This window comes from Engystomops pustulosus, chromosome 2 (genome assembly GCF_040894005.1).
Source record: "Engystomops pustulosus chromosome 2, aEngPut4.maternal, whole genome shotgun sequence".
Classification (NCBI taxonomy): domain Eukaryota; kingdom Metazoa; phylum Chordata; class Amphibia; order Anura; family Leptodactylidae; genus Engystomops; species Engystomops pustulosus.
In genome coordinates, this window is record NC_092412.1 from 137,240,502 (window position 1) to 137,262,621 (window position 22,120).

General features: G+C 38.4%; 1 protein-coding gene across 1 annotated transcript in view; it reads left to right on the forward strand.

Moving 5' to 3' along the window:
* The window catches only part of RIMS3 (regulating synaptic membrane exocytosis 3), a 64,228-nt gene extending 51,476 nt beyond the window's left edge, over positions 1–12,752 (forward strand). Inside the window, exons 5-7 of the mRNA XM_072136640.1 lie at positions 5,146–5,247; positions 5,909–6,048; positions 6,464–12,752. Of these exons, the coding sequence (XP_071992741.1) occupies positions 5,146–5,247; positions 5,909–6,048; positions 6,464–6,676 (455 nt within the window). The 3' untranslated portion in view covers positions 6,677–12,752. The remainder of the gene's footprint in view (positions 1–5,145; positions 5,248–5,908; positions 6,049–6,463) is intronic.
* Positions 12,753–22,120: the final 9,368 nt, after the last annotated feature.

A 22,120-nucleotide genomic window follows, 5' to 3' on the forward strand; every position in this document is an offset into this window, starting at 1 on the left:
AATTTATTCAAAATTGAAGGTATACTGAACCAGCATGGTTACCACAGCATCTTGCAGAGGTATGCTATTCCATCCGGCTTGCATTTTGTTGGACCTTCATTTATTTTTCAACAGGACAATGACGACAAACACACCTCCAGGCTGTGTAAAAGCTATCTGAACAAGAAGGAGAGTGATGGAGTGCTACGCCAGATGACCTGGCCACCACAGTCATCAGCCCACCCACCCAAGGTGGTTTGGGATGAGCTGGACTGTTGGAAGACCATTTCAGGTGACTACCTCTTGGCTACTTTGAAGAACCTAGAATATAAGACATATTTTCAGTTGTAATATTCCCACTTGTTTGTTAAGTATTTTATTCCAATTTGTTAATTCATAGTTTTGATGCCTTCAGTGTGAATCTACAATTTTTATAGTCATGAAAATACAGAAAACTCTTTGAATGAGAAGGTGTGTCCAAATTTTTGCTCTGTACTGTACCTGAATGGAAGTACAGGTGGTAAAATCTTTAGGATTGAGGTTCCCACAAAGAAACAAAAGGGTTTATGTTACTAATAATAACTAGTGGACTTGTATATAATGGTCATTTGGGAATGTTAGAACTCAAATGCTTGATATGAACTGGAATGGCTTAGAGAAGCAATATGGGGTTATTAAATTGAGTTGGAAACAATCCTGGTGTGCTATACTATTCATTATTTAGATGATTGTACAGGAGGGTAATCTGAACACTTCTTCCCTGATATTTCCCCAAGCCTAGATGGATTTTCTCTAGAGAGTCATTTCTGGTAAGACAATCTTCCTGCTGCAAATTGTCCCCTTCCCTTGGGAACAATTGCCATCTCTAATTACCTTGTTAGTGTTTTACAGTGGAAGCTCTAGCCCAGAGGAATGATATCATTCGCATCTAGAAACTACTTCCCTGCTCTTATTCATATTTGGATTATTTCATCCTGTGCTTTTCTTGAAATGATTGCCAAAAATGCCAAGTCTGAACTCTTTTGTACTGACATGTACAAAAGACAACAGTTTTAGGGGACCGGGAACATTTATGCTTCCTTCAGCTCCTTTCTGCAAGCCAAGCCATTTTCAATGCTCCTACATTTATGAACTCGGTTACCAGGATGCTTTCCGTGGCTACTCACAGTTTTGGAGCATTTGTTTTACGAGTTTACTGCTGACATTTCTATCTTTGAATGTAGAAAGTATTTTGGACTTTTTCTTATTTTTAGTACTTGAATACAATCATTTTCCTGATCTAGGTTAGATATAATTATTTTATTCAAACTCGTATATAAAATGAGATAAATAATAATTGAAAATGAAGGTCTTTTACAAAGATATGCAATGAGGGGAATTTAACAATTTGGCGTAAGGTCCGCTAGTGTGGAGTTAGACAACACTAGTCTCTTGCTGGGACAGAAGTATCACTGTAGTCTGGCACAAATTAAGATTTTCGAGTTCTAATTAGACCTTCTTTTAGTTAACTATTAGCTGCCTGGCCTTACACCATTTCTGGAGGCATCTCCCCTTTTCCTCTTAGTCAAACTAGTCAGAAAAGTGTCAAAATGCCTTGAAAAATGTGGTGCAAGGTATTTTAGGCAGTTTTTGTGCAAATTACACCAGAAGTGACACAGAAAAATTGGATTAATAAATTCCCCCTATTGCTGAATTACCTTATGTTTTTGCTTTTGGTATTTGGCTATTAATAAATATTAGGCAGGACTTCCTATAATAACTAAGTCTTCAATATAGTTCATTAAAAGGATTTCCCTTTTTCACAAGGTTTTAGAGAGACTATAATCATCTCTTAGCCTTCACATTGTACTCTCCTTGTACAGAAACTTGCTAAATCAGTAAAGCATAACCACTATGTAATAAAACTTGATGGATGTTTTAGTCACTCATCACTTCCAAGATCTCTGCAGTTAAAAAAACCCCTCTGCCAACTAACATGTCACAGTTAGTGCATGCGGTGCATGTTTGACCAGGATATCTACCACCTGGATGAAGGATTGTAAGCCAAGCACACTGACATAGGTGTGTGCCTCCTCCGGCAGGTCCCACTCTTGCCCTTGTTTATAAGAAAAAAAAAAGGCTTTAAGATAATGCACATTATGCATGAACACTTACAGAGCCCAGAGCCCCTCAGGTTCATTTGCATAATTCTAAAAGCCTTTAAAAAAAAAAAAACATAGGGCATAAGAAGCTTAAGGAAGAGTGGGTTCTGAGGGAGCACAAACCAGCGTATAAGTATGCTTGGTTTACAGTCACTGATCCTGGTTGAAAGATTTTGCATTTGGAGCTCTTAGTATATACGGCAGCCTGGTTTGTAACTGTATTGATAGGACAAGAGGAGCTGTGAAGGTGAGTTTAGACATGTCTAGGATGAAAGTATACAAATTGCTATGATAATGTGAATCAATAAAGATATTTCTATTCCCTATCCAGAGAAAATTAAAAACTAAAATGTAATTAGAATTATTACAAAGTAATCTATATTTAGTTGTCCCTGGTGGATGTTGCTTGACACTACCTACCACCGGTGACCTTCTGAATCTGGTGACATCATCTAACTGCAACATAAATCTCTATTTTAGTTATAAATAGTGAAGATTCATATAGATGAGGCAGCAAAACCTGTCTATAATAAGACATTGACCTACATTATTTCCAGAAGGGCCTGTGAGCGCTACCTACTGTTCAGTAAGAAGAATGCAATTTATGATACAATTGCTGACATTATTCGCAAATATGGATGTAGATATGTTATCTACATGAAGATGTATAATAACTATATGAGAAATCAATAAAGCTACCACTAACTAGCCTGAAATGGCAGAGAACAGAGAACAACTGCTTAGGAAATGCAGATTATATATACAGTAATATACGTGACTGGTTTGAGTTCACATGTTAATGACTAACCTTTAGGATAATTACACTGGATGAACATATGGCATTTCCATCCCTGTAGAATTTTGTCTGAGATGGCAACCCCCTGTTTCTTCCCTTGTACTATCTGGACTGTAATCTAGGTCTTCTCTGCTGTACTCATGAATAATATTCTAAATGTGTATACTATGACTCCTCATTATTCATCCCTCTACACTTCCTAAGCAATTCTACTACCCACGTATGAATCATGTCTGCAAAAAAACAAGGCAGATATTACGTATTACTTATTGCATTTTTATTGCTACACTTTCGCAAAATACTGTGCACTTTATGCTTCTTGCCATAAACAGGACATAGCCACAAGCATGACCCTGTTTTATGTGCCTCTGGTATAGAATGAATGGGGAGCTAAATCAAAATTCAAATTTACGCTACGAAGACAACTGCTGGGCCAAAAGTAGCAGACGGAGACACGGGGACGGGGAGAAGAAGCCAAAGGTGAGTATAGAGGTTTTTATTTTGTCAAGAGGGCTGTGGACATTACATTAAAGAGGGGGCATCTACTGTGGACATTTCATTAAAAGGGGCATCTGGGGTGGACATTTCATTAAAAGGGGGCATCTACTGTGGACATTTCATTAAAAGGGGCATCTGGGGTGGACATTTCATTAAAGGGGGGATCTGGGGTGGACATTTTATTAAAAGGGGCATGTGCAGTGGACGTTTCATTAAAAGGGGCATGTGCAGTGGACATTTCATTAAAGGGAATATGTGCAGTGGATATTTCAGTGAAGAGGGCATCTGCAGTGGACATTTCTGCTCTGAACTTTTTTACTAATGAGGTTTGGCTGCTGCTGGATATTTAGAGTAGCAGCTGCATTCCCTACATTTTATTGGCACCATTTCATATTCCATGCATAGTACTTGGAAGGCAAGCATGCATCGGCGCCAGAGAAAGGCGCAGGGGATGAGCGCTGCTCACCCCCGCCCATCTCCACAGTGAACAATACACGTGTGCTGCACCGTACCGCTCCCGTACGGCACCGTAAGGCCATAGAAGTGTATGGGGGACATATATACACCATATATACGTTGGCCATATATACTGTACGTCCCCCATACGTTCGTGTTATAGTAAGTTATTTACTATCCTTACAGATTTCGTTTTTTGTGGTTTTGACCATGCACTCTAAATGACATATAACCTTTTTTGGAAGGACAATCAGTTGTTATCATCCCATTTTGGATATGTGTGACCTTCTTTTAAAAGTTTTATTTAGTGACAATAAAATAAAAAATGTAAATTTACATATCAGTATATTTTTTTACATAATGTTTTTCAGCATTTGGGTTATAATGTTAATTGATGCCTTAATAAGGTTTTTGTCAGATGTAGGAATACTTATTCCAACAAACATATATATAGCAAAACAATGACAGTACTTTGAAATAAACGGTGGACTGTATTCCAAATTTAAGTTTTGCCTACCACTTTTTGCTTTATTTGGATGTAACGTCATGTATGGCTTTGTTGGCTGGCACCCTTGTATACACTATTTTTCTATGCAGTGCCGCTGTATATTCTTTTTGTGCATATATTTTGTATATAATATATTTTTGAGTTTTTTTTACATTTTTAGGCTCTCTATGGTGAAAATTAAGGGGTTTGACTGCTGATACAATGTACTGCAATACTAAAATGCTGAGAGGCTACTGGCTGTCATTGCAATTAATTTTCACCCCAGATGGAGTCCTAGGGAAGAAAGGGGAGTTGATCATTGGAACTTTATTTAAAAAATGTTTCTATGTTCCTTACAATTACAAGCTGAACAACTATTAATATATTTATCCTGCACTATTTAAATCCAAAAATTACTACAAAAACTACAGGTCATACTGCATTCGCCCACACAGGACCAGAGAATAAAGTTTTAATGTTGTTAACGTCAACACAGCAAAGTTGAAATTTGAAATAAATTTGTATTTTTTTAAAATTTTCCCCTAAAAAGGGATAAATGTTTATCAGTTATATACATATAACCTTTAAATTGTGCTAATTAAAAATACAATTTATCCCCAAAAACAAGTGCCTGATGCAACAACACTGAAAGAAAAATTTAAAAAAAAGTTATGGCTCTTGGGACATTAAAAAATGCTTTGTTATTAAATGCCAAGTACAAAAAAGTATAAAATACACTTTAAATAAACCTTGTTTTCTGTTTTTAATTATTTTTTGTTTATTTGTAGGAGATGTAAACATTGCAATGGTAGACCGGAACGGCCAGCTTGAAGTGGAAGTGATCCAGGCCAGGGGTCTAACCCCAAAACCAGGTTCTAAGACAATACCAGGTAAAGAGAACCCTGCAATCATAAAAGTCACCATAGTTTATTTGTCTTGCACGCATAGGTCTAGAGTTACTCAATCTATTTTGGTTAAAGAACTGTATATAACATTGCTTCAAATGAAGATCGTGTGAATCATTTTTGGCTATTAAGAAAAAAGAAGCATAAACCTATAGTCAAAGTAGCAAAAAGAATTGAACCAGAAGACTATAATGAATCCTTTACTGCAACCTGTCCTCACAATGACTGATAAATTACACCAGGGGTATAACTGGAGGGGGTACAGAGGATGTGGTTGTACCTGGGCCCCAGGTGCCCATAAAGAGTATCTTCCCCATGCAAAAAACAGCAGTATAAACAAGACAATATGGTTGTTCTTTTATGCCAAAGAACTGAAATAATTGCAATGCCTTGAAAACTACCAAGCATTGCGATTACTATCCCCTTTATGCCAGCCCCTAGGGGAGCATAGAAGGGTGTGAAGGAAGGTAGGGGTGGAAAGTGAAACTGGTGGCGGAGTGCAAACAACCTAGATTATGTGAATGTTCACGAATGTTCACATGGTTTTTGTGCAAAACTACACCAGCTAGCAGCATACATTGGAGCACCAGCATATGATAAATCTCCCCCACTGTCTGTCACTTATTTGTTCTTTTTGTCTTGTCAGCCCCATATATCAAGCTCTATCTAATAGAGAGTGGAGCATGCTTGTCTAAAAAGAAGACTAGAACAGCTAAAAAAACCTGGGATCCAGTATATCAGCAAGTTCTCCAATTTGATGAAGGACCTCAGGGCAAGTTACTGCAGGTAAGGTTTGGAAACATCACACTATGTAGTGTAAAGCAACATCTAATCCACAGTATAATGAATACAAAATACAAAAAGGCAACCACAGCTGAAAAATACCAAACATCTAATTTACTATTCCATTCAACAGAGCCTTAACTTGATACTACTGGGTCCTAATGCAATATCTGCTCCAGGCTCCCCATCCATAATGTAAAGTTTACAGTATTGGGCTCTTTAAAACACCCCTAAGGTTTGTGGGCCTAGTGTAACCATGAATACATTTGTAGCTATTCTTACTCTAAACTTCATATTTGCAATCTAGTTAGAAAATTAAGTGCTATGTGTATTTAATGCAAATTTACCTTACCTAACATGTGATCAATAGTTCTACTGGTGATATTCACAAAAAAGACCACTTGTGTACCTTCTGTAGGTAATTGTTTGGGGAGACTATGGCAGAATGGACCACAAATGCTTTATGGGGATGGCACAGATCCTGCTTGAAGAGCTTGATCTAAGTTCCTGTGTCTCAGGCTGGTACAAACTATTTCCCACTTCATCACTGGCAGACTCCAGCATTGCTCCTCTCACCCGACGACTATCACAGTCCTCACTGGAGAGCTCCACCAGTCCATCTTGCACCTAACCTGTGGAGGAAGAAGCATTTGTTCAAATATTCCCTCCTTTTCCTGTAGCCTAACCATTCACCTTCTTCTTCATAGCACCAAACCTACAAGCATAGACTGGTTATTCAGGGCCCTGGAAAAGGAGGGATACAACTATGGCTGAGGACCCTGTGCAACAATAGAATATAAAGCTGCCAATTAATTGCTACTGCAAAAAAATCCTATATACACTTAAAAATATCTCTATAATATAATAAACACAGAGAGACTGTTATATTCAATAGTACAACATATTACAGGGGAATCAAACAAGGATCAACAAGTAGAAGAGAATCAGCAAAACATCTCTGTGCCACCCTTGTTACCTTGAAATGCCTACAGGGGTGACTTATCAGCTGCCTTGGCAATCTTTACCTTGCTGGAGTAAATGTATGCCAATGCATCTCTGCAGTACTATGATAGGTTTTATAAAAAAGCATATATACACGAAGACAGCACATAGATCTCAATATATATTAAATACATGATAGAAGCCCCATGCATTACAGAATTGTATTTCCCTGTTCTGGAAAGCAGTGCCCTACCCTATATCAGTTCTCTTCATGTCCTACTACCTACTGTCCTCAGGCAGCCAGAGCTGAATGTTATAAAGTTGGCAACTGTGATATCATGTATATTTCATACAAAGCTATATACACACATACATCTGAATGCATTTACATCTCTTTACTGCAATTGATATTTTTTCAGGTAAAATATTTTTTTTCTACATTTTTGCATTTGAACCGGAATGTAGCATTTAAAACATGCAATTTTATTTCTGAGGTTTTACTAATGAATTGCAAAAGGGGACTTGCTACTTCTTGTCGACATGTTGTTTGCTGCACAAATAAGCAATCTTTTTTTTATATAAATACTGATATATATATATATATATATATATATATTACTACTGCATGGTCCCAAGTCATTGAACTCATTCATTTTCTTTTTAAGTGCTTTAAACTTTTTGCGCTGCACTGAATTCTTAAAACACTTTAGTGCCAGGAAGACTTGCTATGTGCTTCTCTACCACAACAATGATGTTCCTTGCAAAATAGCCTGGATGGTCTAGGAGCGCAAATCAATGTGCCAATAAGCTTGGTAGAAGACAGCTCGGAATAAGAGTGCTATCCTTTCTGATACAAACAAGTCATCTTCATGGCGTTATCAATTTCATGTGAGTTGTCTGCATTCATCCTTGATGCACAGAATTACAGTATCTCATTATTCTCAATTTTCACTTTCATCCATGATAAGCAGTGGACGGTTTTCACAAAAAAGAAAGACACAGGGAAGCAAGCAACACAAAAGCATATATGTAGCATGTGATCTCATGTAGCAACTGATATTGTTTCTTAAAAGATGTCTACTGCAACAACTCAGGGCTGAAACAGACATGGGTCTCCTATGGAACTGTGAGCTTTCTCTGAACTAGTCTGTCTGCAGCATGTTTTGTCACCAGGACAATGGATAAGAGTTCCAGGTATTTACTTAAAAAGACTAATGGACTGAAAAGGGAAATACAGAAGCGCTTGGATGGATTTGTCAAAGTAGTCACTCTGTAATACAAGGAATGAAAAGATTCCTCTTTGTGTTGCCATTTTGATAACACAACACACTAAGTATCTCTTCTACTTAATTCACATAAAAGGATGAAATATTATGCATTCACAGTCCAAATAACTGTAGACAGAATTTTAAGGCATATCAATATGCAACTTATAAAATTCTAAAGATTCTATAACATCTACAACAATGAATATGATATTCTGATTAGTATTTTGGGCTATATGTTTATATAAATCTAAAGCTTTAGCTTTAGAAATATCTGTTTTTAGAGTTCATTTATATTACCTGCCAAAGATTACAATGAAAGTGGCCATAGACACGCAGATAATTTAACCAATAACATCTACAAAAATTCACTTGTTCTACAACCAATCACCTCCCTTTTAACATATCACAAGACGTTTAAGAATCTTTACTTTGAAGTATATTTACAAAACCCAGGCTAAAACCAAGTGGGGTTCCATTGGATTTTAAACACAAAGCCATTGGAAATTATTTTTACCAGTCTAATACATTCTACAAGGCTTTAAAACAAACGTTTTTGCTATTTTGAAGGCTTTACTGTATGTACTGATCTAGAAAGTTCTAAAAATAAAATGGACAGGACACAAAAGCATTTAACATGACATAACTCAATGCATATTGCTTAAAATAAAAAGCCATGGTAAAAATTGGCAATGAAAATGGAAGGTGACTAGTTCTCTTAAACAATAATTTCACTGAAATGAATTTTACTTTAAAAAAATGTGAGGTCATCATATGTGTATGCTGCTTATTAATGATTGTCCTGCTAATACATATTGAAACATTTGAGTGAAAGGGCCTACATCTTCATGTCTATGGCCAGCTTTGTCCAGTCCTTCCTCTTGTCTAGAGATCCTCAGATATGTCAAGCGTCATTGCAGCCAATCTATTGCATGAAGAAGAACATGTGAAGATTATATGTCCCTGTTCCGGTATCGTCAACTTTAATCAATGTCCAGTTTTGTTTGTGATTATCCCTTAACAGAGCAAAAATATTCAGCACCACTGGTATTCAAGCTGTAATTCAGTTTCCATGTCAATCGGTATGTGCACATGTATGTTACTTGACTGCCCAATACCACAAATTTATCTGGATACAGCTAGTTTATCCGCTACATTATCTGTATATATTTAATTGATATTTTAAAAATGTCCAGCATATATGTTTAATTCTATTTTTGCAGCACTCTAAGCATCATATGAAAAACACACAGGTGTATTTGTCCTGGTAGAAAAGACACCTAGCCCATGACCATTACATATAAGGTCTGCCTGGAAGACTATCAGCTCGGGTGGAAATCAACACAATGCTGCCATCCCTGAGAGTTGCTCTTGGGGTCTGCTTTTAATATAGGCCACTATATAAAAGCTTTATTAGTTACCTCCCAATTTTTATGACCTTAGATCCTCTTTAGGATATAATCATACATACAGTTATTGATACAAATAGTTGGTACAAAAAGAAGGAAACATTTAAGAGTGCTTCTGTAGACTTGAATGAAACTTGACTTCAAAGAAATGTTTATCTCGGCACCAATAATTTAAAACTTCTATGTCTTTATTTATACATATTAAAAGACTTTGTGACCAAAGTATACAAAGATCACTGACACGTTTCTGGCAGTCACCCTTAGGCCCAGTTCAGACGACCATTATGGGCTTTAAACCTCTATAGCTCCCGGTCACGATACGTGTTCAGGGTGTAGTGAGGCATGGTGCATGCACCTCCCTGTGAATCCATCTAATAGAAGGCTTTGGGTCTATGAGCTTGTCACACATTTGTAGTTAGCTCACAACCTCTGCACACGTCGTGTTGATGAGCCCTTACACTGGTGATGTTATATTAGACCCCTCCCTGTCTGTAAGCCCTGTTACAGCCTATGAATATATTAGAAAGCAATCTCCCGGCAACAATGTATCTGTGCTTGGCTATTCATGGAAAATGTATGCAATGTAATTAAATAGGTACACCAAAGCAACATAATAAGGAGAGAAAAACACAGTTGCACCTAGTCACCTTATTTGGACATGAGGTATTTTGGACCTCAGTCTTAAAATATCAATACCGAATGAGACAATTTATTTATTAATACATTAGTCATCAACTTTCCCCTCCCGTGGTTCTTTTGCCCATTCATGTCTTAAGGACAGATGGTGATATTTATAGTATGGAAGCATAGAGGCCTTATATGACTTTTTAAAGAGTCAAGGCTCAATGATCTTAATGTCATTTGCCACCTATTGTAGCATATCTATTAAGACGAAGGCATCTCAAGATAAAGGCCAGCCACTATAACAGCAGGAGGCTAGATGTATGCACAGGCACATATTGTTTTAGATCCTCATTAGGGATCCATCTGGACTTGATAACTAATGCTTAGCAATTAAATTAAATCCAGGGAATAGAAAAAGTAACAAAGACCATCATTTTCACAGGTGCCTAGTAAAATCTCTGTTATTCAGCAAAAAAAGGCTAGTTAAACAGAATGTTCATTCTACTGTTGTCAGCAAAATACATGAAAATCTTGGAGGAGGTGTATGCGACAGAGGAATGAGACATAATTTACTAGAGGTAAAAGGTAGCAAGCTCAACTAATAATAGGAATGCTGTAAGAAGTTTTTTTTCCTCAAGAATAATTGTCAGACCATTTGCATTGATTCCAGTTGCCTAGTAAATCAGAAATCCTTCTAAAATCTAATCTCATGTGAAATCTTAAAGGAACCATTTCCTACACCTGATCACCAATTATCCAACACTTAACACCCAGTAAAGATCAGATACTACTTGTGAGTCATTTTTACATTGGTTCTCTGTTCTTGCCAAATAGGGACTCTCCAGTATGACCTCCATATGCCCTTGTTACACTACCTATTTAAAGAAACTCTACCATCAAAATCAAGCATGATAAACCAGGGAGACGTGGTACCAGGGATTTTGATGGTAGATTTCCTTCCACTTTACATTCAGCTATTTCTTAGTCTTCAATTCAAGTAAAAGATAAAACACTACAATTAATATAATTTTTCTGCTCATATAGCAGACACTTGCAACCCCAATGACCACAAGACTGCCATTAGTGCTCGTCACTTGACATCAGTAAGCCAGGCAGGTAACCATAGAATACTATATTAAGACTTCATGTATGATGACTGTTCAGGGACTATTCTTCCAAAAACTTTACTCAAGTTCTAATTGGGCAGAAACATTTAATTTTACAGTGGGTTGCAAAAGTATTCATACCCCTTTAACGTTTCCTCATGTATAAATCACATGACCGTTGACATATTTTTGCGCACTGGGAAGTAAACAATGAAGCTTCCTTTTCAATGACAGAAGAAATGTGGACAACAGTGAGGAATTGAAACGCATAGTACATTATAAAATTGTACAACCTTTCACTATACAAGCAGCATTTATTTTGTAAGACTAGAGAGCACCTGTATGTTTATGATGTTTAGAAAGGCGGAAAAGTTCAAAGGCAATAAGAACTTTTGCAACCTACAATGGTAATGAGAGTACAGATAAAACCCTGAGACACCCTGCTGCCTTACAGAATAGAAAATGTATAAACCATTTGATAGAGATAAAACACAGCTTTAATAAAACAAGGAAGTGTTATAGCAACCAGAAACTCTACAGTCACACCAGTGCAGCAGCTTGGGGTAAGACTGTAGAACAAAGTTTATTTTCATACAGTACAATACACCAGCAGCTTGCAAAAGCAGTATAGAAGACAAGTTAAATAAAAGCAGAACTCAAGACAGCACAAGCAGTCGTGGCTGCCAAACAGACCATAAATGGTCTCATTCCATAGACAAGCGCCTTAATAGCAAGAATAGCCACAAAGAGGCAAGAATCTGGCTAGCTGATTGATCCCGACTATGAGGCCACATGACAATCCCGCTATCAAATACAGAATAGAGAACTGTTCACATAGTACTTGCTAAAACAGACTGCCTCTTCTTCGTACAGAAGTGCCCTCCTTTCTGGCTCACTGTTGAATGTTTGTAACGCTTTAATGCTCTGAATGTGGTGTCACATGGTTTGATACCTGCATTTATTTGTAAAGCTTTGTGTATGGCAAAATAAAAAATATATGAAAAAAAAATACAAATATTATATTATATATATTCAAACTAAAGGCCAAGTATGTGATAGATAATGTTTGTTATAAAGCAAATGAGAAATCATCTTTATGATCAAAAGGGAAACCTGCATTTTCTACCTGTGCTCTGTAATGTTTTATAGATGTGGTCTTTAACGTCAAATCCTAGTATTTTTGTGGTTTTCATGCAGCAGGACTGATGACTATTAAAAAGAAAAAAAAATGCACGATTCTTCTCTTTTGTAAAATATTCTTGGCAATTTTTGAAAAAGGAGAAAAAAATGTGAGCACACTTGGATGGTCAGCTTGTAACGCATGTATTCTGGGAGATGAATAAAAAAAAATTAAAATTAAACTAATATTGTAGTGTGTTTCTTTAAGTGTCAATCACATAATAAAATATATTTTATACATTCATGCATGGTTTAAATGGAAACTGTCACCACTTTTGCACATATACAGTTAGTGACTGGTTCCTATTTATTCCTATTAACTGACTGACCTCCTTCTTTTAGCTAAAAATAGTTTTGCTTACATCCACATAAATCACCTTTTATCTTATATTACCTGGCATCAGAGGGGGTGTGTCTTGCTCATCCGGCCCCTCCCATCTAAGCCTCCCCTTGCCTTATGCCTTTTTACTGGTCACAGTTCATGTCATGTGACCAGAGTGAAATCATCTTAGGTACTTTAGCCTCTTAATAATAGCAAACTTTACCCCATGCATGTATCTGACCACATGAAGTCACAGCAGCCTCCATAGACTTCTGCTCCTTTCCATTCTCCATGGAGGCTGCTGTGATTTCATGTAATCACATACATGGTGTACACTTTGCTATTCTTAGAGGGCTGAAGAACCTGCAATGATACCATTGGTCACATATCATGAATGTAACACAAGGCACCATGTAAAAGACATTGACACAATATTTCCAATCTGTACATAGAGCTTTATATGTCTGCAGTTGAAGTACAAGGAGGTTGGACAGTGATTTGAAGAGATACAGAGCTGTCAGTCAAAATAATGGGGCATGGTTTACTGCCAGCCTGAGAGAGAGATGAGTCACAAAGACCAGACATGAGTCAGAAAAGCTAATTTGCATATCAGAAAAACGTCTGTAATTAAGGTACAGTCCCCCACTGGCAGCTAATTTTAGGTGATATGGGGAGGACTTGTAATCCTTTGTCAGCAGGCGTTGTTACTCAGAGGGGTCAATATCTGATGACAGGCCCTCTTTAAGCATTTTATTACTCTTTCCAGAATAAGTGCAAACAGTCCTGAAGTATGCTAAAGTATCAAAACATTATGGTTGTGAAAGACTTACTTTTTTAAGGTAATTTTTTTTTTAAACAAAACTAGGCATTTCACTGATTGTATGGACCAAAGAGTAAAGAGCCTGTGTCATTTGGACCAGACAGTGAAAAGTATAAAAACAAAGGCAACATTAGTTTTTTTGAATTCCAGCACATTTTCATTCTTTTACAGCTTTTCAATACTTTTCAGTATTATTAACAGTAGGAAATGCAGGTAGGAGTTTTAGAATAAAGAAGATATTAATCTTAAAAGCCATACACACATACACAGGAAGTCCCCAGTTTATGTACAAGATAGGTTCTGTAGGTTCTTAAGTTCTGTAAGTCGGAACTGTATATTTTATAATCGTAACCCCATTCAAAAAACTTTTGGTCACTGTGAAAACTGGATTTTAAAAATGTTGGGTCGTCATAAGAACCAGGACAATAAAGCTTAATTGCAGACACATTTGGTAACTGTTACAGCTTATCATTGTAGCCTAGGACTAAACTACAGTAAGTTATTAAAATCCAGAGGGCCGTTTGTAACTAGGGGTCATAAATAAATTGTGGAATCCAGTCACACTGATTCTAGTTGCTTTTTAGTAGTTTTATTTAGAAATGCAAATATGTGTAATGTTTCGGTCAATCCCTGACCTCCGTCGGACACAATTAGACGATATGTATGATGTGCATTGTTGCTGTGCAGGCAGGTAGCGCTGGGAGGAATGGCGGGGAGTCCGCTCTGTGAGGAACAGTCCCCTACTGTTCTTAAGTAGGGGACTGTCTGTATATTACATATATTAGGGAAGCATGAAGTGCTCTAAAATTTCCTGGTAGACCACTGCGCTGACTTTGGTCTTGATAAAACACAGTGGACCTGCACCAGTAAATAACATGGCTCCCAAAACCATCACTGATTGTGGAAACTTCACACTAGACCTTGGCAGCTTGGATTGTGTCTCCACTCTTCCTCCAGACACTGGGACCTTGATTTCCAAGTAAAATGCTAAATTCACTTTCATCTGAAAAGAACACATTGTACTCCTGAGCAACAGTCCACTTCTTTTACTCCTTGGGCCAGGTAAGATGTTTCTGATGTTGTTTATGGCTTGACACAAGGGGTGCGACACTTGTAGCTCATGTCCTGGATACATCTGTGTGGGGCTCTTGAAGCACTGACTATATCAGCAGTCCACTTCTTGTGAATCTTCCCAAATTTTTGAATGACCTTTTCTTAACAATCCTGTTAAGGCTAATACCTGTTGCTTGTGCAACTTTTTCCTTCTACTCAACTTTTCGTTAATCTTATGCAGCACTGAACAGCCAGCTTCTTTAAAAATGAAATTTTGTGGCTTACCCTTTTTGTGGAGTGTGTCAATAACTGTCTTCTGGACATGCTGTCAAGTTGGCACTCTTCCCCATGATTGTGCTGCTTACTGAACCAGACTAAGGGACTTTTTAAAATGCTAAACAGATGTTTTGTGTTATTTATTCTAATTTTTCCGAGAAAAAGGTAAAAAGGTTCACTCTGTTTATAATGACTCTATATAATATAATTTTGAATTGAATTACTGGGAAAAAATTTATTGAAAGCACCTGCATATAGATGGCCCAAAAAAGATTCTAAAAAGTATGAAAAGAGGACAGTAGATAATAAAGATATAATAATGATGGGTGTATATTGATCTGAACCTAACAAGTGAAAGGCCAAAGTTCAATACATTCTTACTCAGGGTCAGACTGGCCCACCAGTGGGCCGCTCACTCCTTTTAGCTTCACCACCTGTGTGTGCTGACTTTACCCCCCATTACCACTGACTCTGCCCCCTGATGTCCATGTCAAGATGTCCGGAGAGGACACAGATAGAGTTGAATAACATTATGGTGCAGAGAGCATGTGCATGTGAAGCAATCAGCGGATAGAAACAGGGTAACCCCCCCCTCCCCCCAATGTATAAGCCTTATCCTGTTTTGTTACTATTCACATTGAGGGGCTAAACCTAATGTATATGGCTTCCACATTCAAGCAAAGATTGTACACACTAAAAGACTCCTCCGTTAGCATTAGTATTCTGTAGCTTTTATTTACTATAACATGTGGTTTTTAGCATTTTTAATAACCGTAAATCACACAATTTTTTGTATTGGTTTGTATTTTTATTTGTCATACAAAAACATTTATATTAATAAATAATATTTTGTACTATCTTAGTTTAAGTATTCCACTTTATGTTCAATGATTAGGGTTTAATGCTTGGAATACATATAGGAAACCATTTTGAATCAGTGAATTTGTAAAGCCTTATTTTGCTATGCCTAGCACAGCCATTATAGAATGCATAGTTGAGTGCTTGATGAGCAATGTGGAGAATGCAGCACTCGTCTGAATCTCATTATTGCTTTTCAAACACAATACTTTACACTGTATAGTGACTTTCCCTTCAATTGTAACAGAGTCCCAAGGTGGACTAGGCCATGTGACCAAAGGATTTGACATAAGAGGCCTGGGAAAAGGAAGTCGAGCTCAACGGAAAGTAGTTTATCAAAACCACCAAAACCTTGTATACCAGAAAACAGTTTGAAAAGGCATTATAAATTGCCCCCTTTGTCTGACCCTTTTCTCACTCCCTCCATGTGATTCTACATTGTTGAATACTTTTAATGTCCATATATTTTACAATTGACCATATACAGTGTACTGCATATACTGACAACTTAAAGAACATCTACCATCAGTTTAGTGATGGTAGATGTTTCCTAGTAAGAAGTTCCTGAGGAATATCGTTCCGAAGGACTCCTTATATTATAACTCTATATCTCACGATCATGAAAATATAGAATTATAAAAGTTATGCAAATTAGCCCGGGGTATTCATGCTATGTCACCCGAGTGCCTTTGGGAGCCTAGTATTAGTATTTAGTGTATGCACAAATCACCCCCCCCCTCCATCTCCCCCCTAGCGCATTATATGCATACAAATGAGCGTGAGTATGGTATACATTTAAAAAGTAAAATTAATTTTATAATAATGATAATAAAATAAAAGTCTAAAATAATAAATCTAAAGCAATATTGAACCCGCACGGTGAACACAAAAAACTTCCTGTAATATATAATTCTCCATCAAATACCCTCACAAAAATGTTTTCAAAACAATAAACCAAAAAGGTGGTCTCCCAAAATGGTACCACTGAAAAGAACCCTAAAACAGAAGCAACTTTCTCCAATATCGGTTTTGCTCAGTAAAATTGAGCAAAGACAATAAAAACTATATAAATGTGGTATCACCGTAATTGTTAGAAACCACAGAATAAAGATAAAATATTTTTATGTTGTGGTGAGCAGACAAAAAAAAAAAGGCTAAAAATCCAAAACAAAAATTGATGGTTTTCTTTGTGTCCACCTTGAAACAGTGAATAAAATCTCATGAATAAGTTATAGACAACCCAGAATGAATTAGCTATACAGTGCATCTCATCCTTCTAATAATAAGCCCTAATATGTTTGCATTACCAAAAGAAAATTTAATTTTATAGCCTGCACATTGTGACAATACAAATCTGCTCTGAATGGCGCTGCTTTCATTCCATGCCCGGCCATGTGCCCATACACCTGTTCACCATCACATGTGGGATATCGGTACACTTGGGAGAAATTAGGTATCAAAGATTGCAGAGCATTCCAGCATTTAAATAATTGTGAAAGTGTCATTTTTGCCCTAAATGAATGTGACTTCAGTTATTCAATTAACATAAAGTACAATGTGTTAGGAGAAAACAATCTTAAAATCACCTGGATATGTTGAAGCATACTGAAGTTATAATTATCGTAACACGTCATATTTTAAAAATCAAGTCTGGTCATTAAAGAGAACCCATCAGGCAAATTAACCAACTAAAGTAAATATATTTTCATAAACTGCCATTAGGAAGCATTGTCTCTATCCCTTCATTGTCCCTCTACATGCCTGTAAACTTAAGCAATCAGGTACTAAAGCTGTATGAGATGTCCAATGAATTATCATATTCAGCTGTCGAGCTTATTCATGAGTAGGAGGCACAGGCAGGGGCGGACTAAGAATTTACAGTGGTCCTGGAAAAAAAAACTGTAAAAGTGGCCCCAAAACAAGTAGGGTGACGATGTGATGTGGGTGGAGTTACTAAACTCCACACAAACTGTTTATAGATGGTCTAAATCAATATGTACAGCACAGAGAAAGAGACTCATACTGCCTCCCTCGTACAGGAATAAAGTTTCTTTAAAAAAGTAAAACTCAACTTAATACTGCCTTATATACAAAAAACATCCTACTACAATAAGTTCTCTGATAAACAAGAATACTTCTATAATACTGCCCCTAAGTAAAATGTATTATAATAGTGCATTTTATGTACAAAAATTGATAAAATTTACTCACAAAATTTTCTTTTCCTGGAGTCCAGAGGCAGCACAAGAACACTGGGGCAGATTTACTTTCCCAGTCCTGTCACGATCCAGCGGCGCGTTCTCTGTGGAGTATTCGGGTCTTCTGGCGATTCACTAAGGTAGTGCGTCCGATGTCCACCAGGTGTCGCTCCTGCGCTGAAGTCCATCGGAGTTCAATAAAGTTCACGATCCAATGCTGGGTGCAGGTAAGCGCATGTCAAGCGACACTTTTTAAAAAAAGTTTTTGCCGAATCCGGAGTGCTTCGGATTTACGGAAGAAATTAGTTCTTTGGATATATATCAGAATTGCTCTTCTGGCATCCAATAGATGCCCTTTTCTCTGTTCCTCATCTTGTGGATTTGGAAACAAAACTGGTAGACAGATTTCTTGTGTAATATTCTTGAAAGATGGTACTTTGGGTAGAAATCCTGACATGGTTCTAAGGATAAGGCACTCTCCTAAGTCCCTTAAAGGGAACCTGTCACCAGGAGACCCATTTTTAGAACTCCCCTAGTCCCCACAGAGCATAGTACATACACTGCCAAAGTGTTTTTGTATTAAAAATTGGTTTTACAGAAAAAAAGATATGTTATATTGTACCTTTCATTAGCATCTGCTGTGTGACTAGGCAGTTGCCAAATGGGAGGGACTGGAAAGGAGTAGTTCCCCCCTACCCTTGGGGAACATATATATATACCTTTTCAAATATATGAAAACACCCATCACTTGGCTTAGCGACGCCCCCTGCTCCTCTACAGCCAATCCCGAGTGAGGGGAGTTATTCATATATTTGAAAAGGTCACATGTTTCTCAAGGGTGGGGGGGACTGCTCCTTTCCAGACCCTCCCTTTTGGCAACTGCCTAGTCACACAGCAGATGCTAATGAAAGGTACAATATAACATATCTTTTTTTCTGTAAAACCTATTTTTTATACAAAATCACTTTGGCAGTGTATGTAATATGCTCTGTGGGGACTGGGGGAGTGCTAAAAATGGGTCTCCTGGTGACAGGTTCCCTTTAAGTATGGATCTCTATGGGACAAGGCTTGTAGCTCGCTAACACCCCTTGCGGAAAAAATAGCCACTAGGAAGGGAGTTTTCACTGACAACCACTTGATTGGAGCCTTTTGCAAAGGTTCGAATGGTGAACCTACGAGTTGTTCTAGGACCGTAGGCAAGTCCCAGGAAGGGGCTGGAGGATGAGGATTTTGATCCATTCTTGAGAGAGCCTTGAAAAAAAAATTTATCAAGGGATTACCCGAGAAGACATTCTGCAATTGTGCGTTTATCGCATTAAATTGAATCTTGAGGCCTTTTTGATATCCCTTATGCAGGAACTGTAGTATTGAATTTAAGGAATTAGGAGTAGTGGTGTTTTGAGCACACCATGACTTAAACAGAGACCAGACTCTATTGTAGACTTTCACTGTAGAGGGTCTTCTTGATAACAGCAGAGTGTTTATAACTTCCTTTGAAAAACCAAAATTTTTCAAATTTTCCCTGTCAGTCTCCAGGCCGATAGTTGAAGCATTTCTGGGTTCGGGTGAACCTGATCTCTCTTGTGGGAAACCAGAAGTTTGATAGGATCTTCTTTCGAAAGCGACCACGCGAGTGAGAACCAGGCCCTGCGTGGGCGAAAAGGAAGGATGGCTATAGCTTCCGTCTTGTCCTCTCGGATTTTCATCAGGACCCTCGGGATGAGGGCAAACGGAGGAAATACATATATCAGGTGATGTGACCAACTGATTGATAGACCGTTCAGAGCTAGGGCACTTGTACAGAAGTGAATGCATTTTGAGTTCTCTCCACCATTGCCATCACATCCATCAGTGGTGTACCCAATCTGCTTGTCAATAGGGAAATAATCTGACGATTTAGTGACCATTCTGCTTGGGGAAGACAATTCCTGCTGAGGCTGGCTGCCAGATGATTCAGATGACCTTTGACATGGACTGCTGAGATGAAAGAGACATTGGGGGTCATTTACTAAGGGCCCGATTCGCGTTTTCCCGACGTGTTACCCGAATATTTCCGATTTGCGCCGCTTGTACATGAATTGCCCCGGGTTTTTGGCGCACGCGAGCGGATTGTGGCGCATCGGGGCCGGCATGCGCGCGACAGAAATCGGGGGGGCGTGGCCGAACGAAAACCCGACGTATTCGGAAAAACCGCCGCATTTAAAAACCGAAAATGTGTCGCTTGGGGAGCGCTCACCTTCACCTTCTATGGGATGGTGCATTCCGGGGCGTTAAGATTATTTTCGGCGCTGCAGCGCCACCTGGTGGACGGCGGAGGAACTACCATCTTAAATCCCAGCCGGACCCGAATCCTGTGCAGAGAACGCGCCGCTGGATCGCGAATGGGCCGGGTAAGTAAATGTGCCCCATTGAGTTGTGCCCAGTTCATGAGCTGGTTGCACTCCATCATCATAGAGCGACTTCTGGTGCCACCTTGTTTATTTTATATAATAAACTGCGCAATATTGGCTGAAAGTGTAAGAGGGCCAATTTGACTGCCTTCAGCTCTTTGTGATTCGATGATAGGTGAGAAGATAATCTACATGGGCACCTCAACACCAGAAGGATGCATTGATAGTGAGAACCTTCTGTGGCCGGGAAGCCAAGGACATATCCTTGAGGAGAGAGGATGGCGTTTGCCCCCAGGAGAGATCCCTGATCGTCTGTGGAGAAACTGTTAGGTATAACAGTAGATCCTTTTTGCCCCGGCACTAAGCCTTCAAAAGATCTCTTTGGAGGGACCTCATTTTTGCTCTGGCCCAAGGCACTGCATCGATTGTCGAGGTCATCTTCCCCAGGACTTTCATAGCAAATCTGTCCACTGACTTTTGAGATTGGACACCATTTGTTGAACAGACTGTATTTTTTCTGATGATAACGTGATTCTCCAATTTACAGAATCTATGATGAACCCTAGAAACATTATGTTGCAAGAGGGTGAAAGGTGCGACTTTTGCTGGTTTATGAGAAAACCATGATCTAGCAGTGTCCATAAGGTGCTCTGAAGGTGAGACTCCAGAAGAGCTTGGGATGAGGCCTTGAACAGCCAGTCGTCTAGGTATGGGATGATGCATATATCCTGTAGTCTTAAGACTGACGTTAGTATTATCACCACTTGGTGAATGCTCTCGGAGCCGATGAAATTCCGAAGGGGAGGCACGTGAATTGGAAATGATGAATCCCCAGTCCATCTTTGATGGCATGTCTCATGTATTTCCTGTGAGGAGGAAAAATGGGAATGTGTAGATATGCATCCCGGAGGTTGATTTTGGCCATGAAAGCTGGCTCTCTTCCTTGTTTCCTTCCAGCGATTCCAATATTGTGGATAGCTGAGGACCAAACATCAAGAAAGGGTAAATTGCAAAAATTAATCTTAGATACCACATCACCATTCCACATTTTGAGCCACAGGGCTTTTCTTGCTGAATTTGAGGCTGCTAGGGATCTGGATGAGCACTTGAGGACGTCAAGATGAGCATCAGCAAGAAAATTCAACTGCAGATTTCAATATCGGCATAGTCTCTGACAACACCTCTCTGGGGGGTACCTTCATCAATATTTGTTGTAAGATCACTTAGCCAGACTCTAAAGGGCTCTTGCTACTGGAATGGAAGCCAGGGAAGCTTTACAAGCGCTCACTGTAGATGTATATGATTTTTTCAAACTAGAATCTGCTTTGCGATCCATCGGATCTGACAAGAGGGAAGAATCTTCTGTAGGGAAGATAGCTTTTTTTGATAATTGAGCGACTGCTAAATCCACTTTGGGGATATTCTCCCAATCTTTATATGCTGACTCTTCAAGTTTGTAGAGGCTCTTAAACCTAGGACCTAAGTCAATCCTCTTATCTGGCTTAGACCAGTCCCTTTTCATCCAGTCTGATAGAACGGGGTGACTAGGGAGAACCTTGTTTTTCGACATAGGAAAATAAAACAGTTGTTCCTTTTTGGATTTATGATCTACATTTCTGTCAGATTCAATTGT